At 32.0% G+C, this 10,884-nt stretch overlaps 1 protein-coding gene across 1 annotated transcript; it reads right to left on the reverse strand.

Annotated features, from left to right (window-relative positions):
- Window positions 1-7,154: 7,154 nt before the first annotated feature.
- On the reverse strand, window positions 7,155-9,194 carry LOC114275443 (glycosyltransferase BC10-like). Its single transcript, XM_028217488.2, has 2 exons — window positions 8,754-9,194; window positions 7,155-8,005 (listed from the first exon to the last, which is right to left on the reverse strand). The coding sequence occupies exons 1-2, from the start codon at window positions 9,192-9,194 to the stop codon at window positions 7,349-7,351; spliced, it is 1,098 nt and encodes a 365-aa protein (XP_028073289.2). The 3' UTR covers window positions 7,155-7,348.
- Between the last annotated feature and the right edge of the window lie 1,690 nt (window positions 9,195-10,884).

Here is a 10,884-nt window from a genome sequence, read left to right on the forward strand (position 1 = left end):
CAAAATTAGAGGCATTAAGTTGACTAATAGATAATAAACTGATAGATAACTGAGGAACATACAAGACAGATGGAATAGAGACTGCAGACATAGCAGACGGTAAGACAGACCCAACAGATATAACTGACATACCAGACCTATTAACAGCATTAATAGTAATAGGAAAGGGATGAGGAGTATAATTCTAAAGTAAAGAGAGATGAGGAGTCATATGATGAGAGACACTAGAGTCAAAAAGCCAACCAGACGAAGAGATACCAAAAGAAGAACCAAGAAAACCTGAATGAAGAGAGGAAACAACTAAAGCAGACGGGAAGGGTTGGGAGGTAGATAGCATATACTGAAGTTGACTAATCTGAGCCCTCAAGGAAGCAAAGTCAGGATCAGGAATTGGAGCAGATGCAATGGTACTGACAGAGGGACGAAAAGTACTCAGAGGAGGAGCTCGGGACTGGGTTTGAGATTGCTGAGAAGACGTGGCAGGCAGACGTCCCTTTTTGGGACAGTGATACTTCCAATGGCCCTTCTGATGACAAAAAACACACTCATTTGAAGCCAGATACATCATAATAATCTGAAAGTTGAGGGGTTCAAGTGTAATAAATCCTAAAATAACCAAACTAGGGGTCGAAGGGTAATACACAAAAATCTGATGGGACAAAACAAAATAAATCCAAAATCACAATGTAATAGACCCAAATAGTTTGGGTCTAAGCTTAAAATATAATAACCAGTGTTCCTGAAGCCAAAGGAAGCAGTCTGATGGAGAACTAAATCTGAGAGAACCAAACCACAGAAGAGAGAGAGAGAGATGCCAAGAGAACCTCAAGATGGCTTGTGATTCCAGCCCAAAAGTTGAAGTCGTATATGAGAATTGGTCAATCAGAGAACTTCGATCAAAAAGCTTCGAACTTGGTGAACACGACCACACAGAGAGAGAACTTCGTGAAGACCACTCTCGATTTTGGTACTCTACGACCTGCGACTCAGAGGGATAAAACCAGAGGGCTGATTTCTGAGAGATGATTGTGATGAAGAAGAACACCTATGATTACGACTCAGTGAGATTCTGATGAAAAAGATGGCATAGTCAATTTCTAAGGTTTTGGCTTAGAGAAGGCTCTGATACCATGTAAGATTCCTGAAAGCTTTTCTGTATATTCAATTGCGTATATTTACAAAGAGTGCATCAGTTATATAGCCCTAATCTATGACAGAAAAAGGAAATACAAAGAAAAGGGAATTGCCTAAAATTGCCTAATTCCTAATATACCATATATACAATATATATTCTCACAGCCACATCTATGAAGGAGCTATCCGCTCTCTTAACCTACCATTCTTTGTTCAAGATGATGAAGAGCAGTTGCATGAGAGAGTGTAGTGGTGATAGGAGAAAAGTAGAGCTCGTTAGAGACTAAGAATTTTCGAACATGATGGTTAATGAGCACACTGAGGATGAAGATGAAGATTGACGTGGATATGTAGAGGATTATGGTGGTTGCGATTCGGAAATTACTTTCTCTGATCTCTTTTTTGATGTGGCTTGGGAGTTCTTTTATTGATGCAATGAAATTATATTGCTTCATTCTGAAATATAGTGTCGACCTTTGTTGTTCTTGGTGTCGACTCTTGCTACTACATTGCATTCTAAAATTTAGTGTCAACCCTTTCTGTCTTGGTGTCGACCCTTGCAGCTGGAACACTTAAGCATTTTGAGCTTCACTCTGGTGTCGGCCATTGCTATTTTAGTGTCAACCATTGGACATGTTTTAAGCATAAATAGTGTTTTGCATGCATGTGCTAGTTTCATGTTTTGAGAGGGCAAAAATCATTGAAAAACAACACTGTGTAGAGCTGTAATCGAGCCGAGCCGAGTTTCACTATGTTCGAGCTCGGTTCGTCCTATTATGAAAGTGTTCGAGCTCGGCTCGAGTTCGAAACGAGCCTAAATATGTGAGCTCGAGCTCGGCTCGCCTAAAATTTACATAACTCGAGCTCGGCTCGTTATGGCTCGTTAGCCAAGTGAAACCACCAAAAGCTAGCAGCCACTCCACTTAAATAGAGATCTGTCTGTCTTTGAAATGCATGAGGTAAACGATGTCGGACTCCAAGTTGTTTGAAACATTACTATCAAACGGCGTCGTTTTATCCTTTGCACCAAAAGTCCCACATCGCTCAAAGGAAGGAGCATGCTAAAGGTTTACTACTTATAAAATGAAGCTGCTGGCAACAGCATTGGCAGCCCAAGTCAAGCCTAGGAACATGCAATGCAATATAATATACATATATATATATATATATATATGTGTGAACATATAAAACATGAGGTATTATGTAAACAAAAAATAAAAAGTTCAAAGTTTTATAACATGTATAATATATATTATATTATATATAATATAATTAAAATATATATATTTATTTATTTAAGCTCGCGAGCCTAATCGATTCGAGCATTATTAAGCTCGGGCTCGGCTCGTTTATTATACGAGCTTAAAATTTAAACTCGAGCTCGTTTATTTAGTAAGTGAACCGAGTTCGAACGAGCCTTAACGAGCCGAGCTCGAGTTTGTTCATGAACAGCTTGGTTCATTTGCAGCTTTAGAAGCGTATATCTTTTAGAACCATTGAAGCACAATTTGTATAATATTATTTTGAAAACTTTGAATAACAAAATGAGTTCAAAATATTTGTCAATATTCAAAATCAATAAGAATTTAAATTTAAATTTAAATATAAATAACCTTGGGGCTAACAATTAATAATTTATTAGTCATATAAATAAAAATAATAATATTATCATATTTTTATACCAAAATATATATATTTTATCTTATTTATTCTCGTGTCTTTATCTATCCGCTTCAATTTCAATCATCTTAATCTTATTAAAAAATAATTAATATAATATGTAAACTTATGGAAATTATTATTATTATTATTATTATTATTTTCTAAATGTCATGGTAACCAATGTAAGTTGCCCTGGTTTCTATTTGTAAACATCATGGAGGCAATTGCAATGTAATGTCACTTGCTATAGTTAATATGTTCCTGCTGGAATTTTAATAAAAAACATAGAAAAAGATTTCAGTTATCAAATCTCACCTTTCTGTATACAAGTTTGATTATTAACCTCTGTTTCTTAGTGCCTTTTATAATTTTCCAAATTATTTATCACTTGTCAAGACACCAAACATAAGTCTATGAAATATAATCTATATCTTGATATATGCAACTTTCTTGATATTGTTTATAAATATGAAAGAAAATTATATAAGAAAGTCTAACAATAAATACTATAGAATAGGGGTGGGCGCGGATCGGTTGCGGCCACGGAACCTTCAATCCGCCATCCGTCCGCCAGATTGACGGATTGAAAAAAATTAATCTGCATCCGTCCGCCAATCCGGTGGATGTGGATTGAGCGGATTGGCGGTTTGGCAGATGGATGCGAATCGGTTTGGCGGTTTAAATTTTATAAATTTTCAACATAATTCAACTTGTGCACTTCCTCAAAAAAAAAAAGAAAAAAAAAATAAAGTATTACAGTCAATGACTTAAAAAAGTATTACAATCACTGTATACCTTATCCAAAGAAAGAAAGTTTGAAACTTTAGAATATCACGATCACTGCATGCCTCATCCGCATATTACAATCACAGAGCATAATTCATCCACATAAAGTATTACAATCTGTGATTTTTAAAATATAATAACAATTCAAACCACCAAAACCATAAACAGAGCAGTAGTAGAGATTGTATGTCTCTGTATTGTTATATCTACATATGTTTTTGAAAACAAAAACTAACCAGCATATATCATATTTTCTATTTATTATTTTTAGAGCTAGATTTAAAAACCAAAAAATATAGATAAATAATACGTTTATTTTTTTCAATTCATAAAATATATTCAAGTTGAAAACTTTTTTTCAACAGAATATTTAAACTCTTTTTCAATTGAAAACACAAACATAATATTTAAACAAATTGAAAATACAAAGTCTTATAAATTATTAGAGGTGCTTGCGATTTGGCAGTTTGGCGGTTCGGTTGCGGCCAAAGAAATCTCAAATCCGCCATCCGTCCGCCAAATTGGCGGATTGGAGAAAATCAATCCGCAACTGTCCGCTCGTCATCACGCATCCGTCCAAAATGCGACAGATCGGTTCGGTTCGGTCGGTTTTGGCGGATCGGCATATCCGTTGCTCAGCCCTACTATAGAATATCTAAAGGCCTTAATATACCTTTGGCAATAATTGATCTCCAGATCTTTCAGTTAAAAATATATAAAAAGTAAATTAATTTAGGGGTATTTACACACAAATTTTAATTTATAAACTTATACTCCATTAAATCCTAACTAAGATCTTTTGAACTTTCAAATTTCATTAAATTTTTAATAGTTGGAATAGTCCTTCAAATAATGATTGTTCATCATTTATAATTATCTATAAAGGAACATAATAATTTGACATTTATTTTGATTTTTAATACTTTAAAATATCAACTTTCAAATTAAAATTTTTTTTTAAAGAAATTAATGTTTTTTTGAAAAAATTGAATTATTTTTTTGTGCAAAACTAAAAATTTTGTGTCTATAAAAGGAGCATGACAGTAGAACATTGATGTGCAAAACTAAAAAAAAATGAAAAAATTGATAATGTTCTCAGTTTTAAAACTGGAAAAAAAACTGATAATATTCTCGGTTTTATTGGATTGTTGAATCAAACCAATAAGTAGAAAGGCAAAAATGTTTAATATCATTTTTTTTCTCAGTTAGTGAAACAATTATCTGGAACATTACTATGCAAAATTGATAATGTTTTTAGTTTTAAAAATTAAAAAAAAATTGATAATATTCTCAATTTTATTAAATAAGATTTATTAGTTCAAAAAATCTTAAATAAGACCTAAATTACCATAACATTTGTAAATAAAACTTTTAAGTAATTAACTCTTTAATTTATATTTTGACACAAAAATGTCGTGCCAGATCAAGAGTTAAAAAGTTATTATCAAAAAAAATAAAAATGTCAATCATCAAAATATCTATGCCTAATCAACTAGGCTAGTTTGTTGGTTAAAATTGTTCACCTCATTAAATCACAAGGTCGAATCTCCTCATCTATGTCTGAATTTTATTCTCCATATATTTATTTATGTCCGTAGTTTCAATTTAAAATTTTCTTTATATTAATTATCCCAATAAAATTTTAACCTAATTATTTCATTTTAGTTACAGAATATAAATATAAATATAAATATTTGGTCAAATGTTGATGGCTGTATTGATGTCCAATGTGGTGGAAACAATTCTGTTACTGAAATTTGGAAGGGTACTGCTGGCTCCTACTAACCCAGACCCCGTCAATTACTGTTGGCCTGTCCTGGGTTGACCTTGACCCATCAAACTGATCCAGGCCCATAGTGGTAATAGTATAGCCCATACCAAGGGCAAAAGATACCGATTAAAAATTCACAAGAGTAATTTAAAAATTGACCCTTTTTTTTGTTGAGCAAATGTAATAGATTAAATAAATTATGATTATCGGACTGATCTATTTTTGTATGTGAATGATATATATAAAAAAAAGTTATAAAATAAATAATGAAAATTATTAAAACAAAACTCATTGTAAGTCTCATGGATCCGGAAATCACCATCTAAATGATATATATAAAAAAAAAGTTATAAAATAAATAATGAAAATTATTAAAACAAAACTCATTGTAAGTCTCATGGATCCGAAAATCACCATCTAATCTCAATCTTGAATTAGAAGGAAGCAAGACCCTATCTAAACAATGAAAAATATTTTTAAAAATGCATACCATATCCACTCTACTACAAAACATCAATCACAAAATTTCATAACATCAATCACAAAATACGTACATAACAAAAAATATTGTAATTAAATTACAAACTTTTGCGACATCAACAGCAAAATTTTAGATATTTTATTATATTAATTTATGATAAAATTACATATTTTATAATTAATGTTATAAAATTTTATAATAAAATTACAATTTTTATAATAGCTTTCCCGAAAAAATCATAGCTTTCCTCACTATTTTTTTTTTTTCTTTTAATGAATCAAAAAAATAGTGAGGCAGGCTATACGGCTAAGTACACACTCCTATAGAATATTTTCATGTAGAAGGGCGGGGAAAAAATGGTGGGATTCATAGGTTTGTTTAATATAAACCTTATTTTATATGTAAGTGGTGTAGGTTTTATTTTATAGGTGAATGGATATATAGATAAGGGGCATGTATTCATAAACTCATGTTCATCTATTTATATTTCATTTAATTTAAATTATTTTTTATAAATGAATAACATAATTATCAAAATATATTTAATAATAATATTCACGTCAACAATATAAATATTTTGTGATGTGAACATTCACACGATAATATAAATATTCACACTGTAAAATAGTAATGTTCACATCACCAAGTTGTTAAGAGTTCAAAAAATATTTTTAAGGGTAAAATTATCTATAAAATATCTTAAATATGAGAATTAAAATTTTTTGGATCAAATGTATACCACTTATTAAAATACAAGAATATGTTATAAACTAATTAGGATAAAAGTACTTGATAAAGATTTCCTAATAAATTTCCCATAGATTAATAGGTAAATGATACTCGCAATTCTTAGTTTTTAATTCTTGTATCATTTTGGTTTTTGTAATTTTAACTTATTCAATTTTGACTATAAATTAATGATTTTGTATCAATTTGATTCAATTGATTATGATTGTTTTTTTTTTTTTCTTTTCATATAGAGCATGAGCCCATAAGCAGCATACGTTATGCTTTTATAGATAAAATTATAAATTTATTTAACTTAATGAGTTAACCTCAATCAATTCAATAACTTTTTTTTTTTCAACAATCTTTATTAGCGTTATTAATTAAACCAAATTAATACAAATTTTAAATTAAGAGTCAAAATAAACTAATTAAAATTATAAAAACTAAAATACCATAAGGAACAAAATGAAAGAAAAATCATATAATTTGCCTAGATAATAAGAGGCAGTATTTGCATTACAACCCAATTCATGGCTTCCTGCTTTGGTAAAAGGTATGTTTTTAGTTGTACCTATTATCAATCTTCCCAGTGCCATGTAAATTTTTATAGGAAAATGTTCCCTCATGGACACAATGTCAATTGTCCGTTTTGCCCCTGTTTCTATACCTTATATTGTCCTCCACACTTTGTGAATCTCTTGGCCTTCCAAAACCTCTTTGGCTAATTAGTAAATAAATACAGGCATTACATCTTGCTTTCTCCAGATTGTATTTTAGTAGGAGTCTCATGCACTAGAAGAATTAAATCCAAGTAGCCTTGGGGCCATTTGTAACAAAGATTGTAGGGTATTTGGATGAAATTTCCTCGCAAAAAGAAAACAAATGGAGCTCATATCACCACCATTATAACTACAATTAAACCCATATCTAACTTGATTCAAGAAGCCTTCTGTCACATCCTTTCTTACAAACCTTGTAGGGTGCGAGCCACCTCCCGACCAATCAACCCAAGTGATGGTTCTATTCGAGGTGAGTCCAGGGCAGACCTTGGTGACTAGAGTTGGCAAGTAGTGCTCGTCCATGTAACACGGTGGTTTGCAATGATCTTTGAATATTGGGTAGTATGTTACATCAGAGATTACTTGGATTGCAAGCTTTCGATGAACTTCAAACCATTGTGAACCTTTGCGCCAATCGGAGAGTGAAATGGCTGGCCACATTCTCTTGTTGTATCTGCCTCGACCCATGCGTCGTGGATCATCAAAGGAGCTCAAATAGCTGTGGTTGGAGTTGAAGAGGTAGGTGTAGGTGGTGGTGAAGTTGAACAAGGGAATGCAGGTTTGTGAAAGTAATATAAATCTCTCATTGGAAAAGTCAAGAAGGGCATTGGCTAGTAAGCGTCGCTCTGCATCGATCATGGTTGCCCTTCCCCATTGCACTGGCTGCAAACACAAGCCCAAAACACACAAAATATAAATGAGTTTTTCCTACTTATACAGAATTAAAACACAAAAAATATGCACAAAATAGAGAGAATGTTGTGGAGCCTACAATTTTATGGTTTTCATAGCATCTTTTTGAATAATGTTAGGTATTATAAAAGAAATATCATGAAAATTTTCATGAAAATTTTCCTTCCTTTGATTAGTGTGCAGTGTTTTATAGTGTATGTAATCTAAAGATGAAGAATTTTTATGAAACTTTTCATAATATTTCTTTCATGATGTCTAATATTACTCTTTTTTATGTCAATTATGTGCGAGTAACTTTTAAAATATATATCAAATTAGTTAGTCTGATTCAAACAAATATGAACAGGGAGTTTCGGATAGTAGTCGAGGGTATTTAGTAACAGACTCATAAGTTTTCCAGAGACAGCCTAAGATAAAATTATTTAAATTTTAGAGAGGCAAAAGTAAAACTATATAGATTTTGGGGCTACAATGCTAATTTCTATTTTACCGTTAATTCTACGGGAAATTATAATTTTTAAAATTTATTATAAATTCATCAAAAAATTTATGATTTTAATTATTTATATTTCTTCTAGACATCATTGTTCTGTTATTTGCACTTAATTCTAACCTTTGCAATCTTTATTAATTTTTTTATTTTTCTCGTAACTATATATCTTGAAGCTAGACATCACGCATAGTCGCCTCAGCCACCAGGCCAACTCCTTAATCTTACCTTACTGGGTATTCTTCGCTTGTAAAAGACTGAAGACTCCGGTGCCTCCTCAGTGAACTCAGGCGAAGTATGGAGATATATAGAGAAGAACCCTTCATGATCTTTAAAAAACATCTCCCAAAATGGGGCCAATGGCAATCTCCCCCTCGTCAAGAACATGAATGCCACTTTCGGATTGCGTTTGTAAGGAAACTCTGCAATGCTTGGCACCATTGAAGCCCGCCACAACAGCTCTTTATCGGTCATGGAATGCCACATCTCTGAAGGAGCTATCCACTCTCTCAACCCACCATTCTTTGTTGAAGATGATGAAGAGCAGTTGCATGAAGAAGAATGAGAGAGTGTAGGGGTGATAGGAGGGAAGTAGAGCTCGTCAGAGACTAAGAATTTTCGAACACGATGGTTAACGAACACACTGAGGATGAAGATGAAGATTGACATGGATATGCAGAGGATTATGGTGGCTGCGATTCGGAAATTGCTTTCTCTGATCTCTCTTTTGATGTGGGTTGGGAGTTCTTTTATTGACGCAATGAAATTATATTGCTTCATATCTCTCTCTCACTCTGTCTCTCTATTATAGAATGGTCAATTTTGTGGCTGTGTTTATGAAGCAATGTGATATGATATCATGATGAGGACTTGCTTAGTAGTTGATACAAACGAAGAGGACGATTTGGGTGTGAATGGGAAGGTCTGAAAACGTTGTGACTAGTGATCTTAAGCATGAAGAAAGCGAGAGAACATGGGAGCTCAAGGATCAGAAGTGTGATTACAACATGAGAGTGATCACAACTTTTCAGAGAGAGGAGTTTCATAGGAAGGGTTAAAAATTCTTTGTAAAGTGTGATTGAGATTTAATGATAGTTTTGTAGAGTTTACGTACAAAATAAATCACACATTAATTTTTTTGAGTAAATTGTAAATAAAAATTGAGTCTATTACATTAGTGTAAAGAAAATCACAATTTTGTGTTTCAAAATATTTTTAATCACATATATATAGTTATAGACTACGGCTGAGTAAGGAACTCGTAAATTCGCAAACCGATTCAGTCCAGTCCAATCCAATCTGGTAGGAATAGACTAATTTTTTAAATATGTGATTCAGTTCTAAATTGAAAATTTGAGGAACCGTGTTTCAGACTACACTTTGCGGTTCCGATTTGGAACCGATCCGTACCGTATACAATTTAGATTATATTCATATCATACACCCCTGATAGATACTATCAAACCTCTTATATTCATATCATACACCTGTGGAATTTGGTGTGAAATTTGTTGCTATGAAGCTGCTCCTCCTATAGAATTTTGTTGTTATTGTTGTGTTTTTTTTAGTTTTAGTTTTGTAATGGTCTAATGGTGGAATCAGTTTTAATTTTTAATTTGGTGATTGCTACTGCTATTGTGGAACTAAATATTATGTTTGTTTCAATTAATGGTAGAACAATATGCATATTTATATTTTGAAAAATTATGAAATAAAAATATTATATGATTTTTCTTTATTAATAAATTGTGTGAATCCATAGTTTCAAACTGTGTTTCCACGATTTAAATAGATTGAATTGGTTTTAAGTTTTATAAAATCATAAACAACGAATTAATCTTGATTCTATACCAAATCAAATCAATCTAAACCATGCTCAACCCTATACTAACAATTGTGAGCATTTTCGGATAGAAATCAGCATGAGGACTAGACTATAGGTCCGTGGGCTCACAACCAATATCACTTTGATGATTTAATTCTATATAGATTATTCATAAAAACAAAATAATAATAATTTAATCTGATAATTAAAATTACATAATTATATCACATTTATTTTACATAATTACATCAACAGATCGCATCATCGAAATGAGACCCTTGTTAAACTCACAGTCATCAAAGAGAAATACTAAGATAAAAAAATTTAAGAACAGAAAATTTCGTGACATCTAAAACGGTTTTTTCTAATGACTTGCACGTAAGACGTAATTCCCACACTCGCATTACGCATAAAACGAGATAAGCAAGGAATCGTGTGTGTTTTCTTCACGTCAGTTTTACCATCTCCTGTATGGGTTATCAAATGCCAGAAAAGTAAAATAAAAAAATTAAAAATATTAGTTACACAACTTTT

Source organism: Camellia sinensis, chromosome 10 (genome assembly GCF_055761805.1).
Source record: "Camellia sinensis isolate YWXY chromosome 10, ASM5576180v1, whole genome shotgun sequence".
Classification (NCBI taxonomy): Eukaryota; Viridiplantae; Streptophyta; class Magnoliopsida; order Ericales; family Theaceae; genus Camellia; species Camellia sinensis.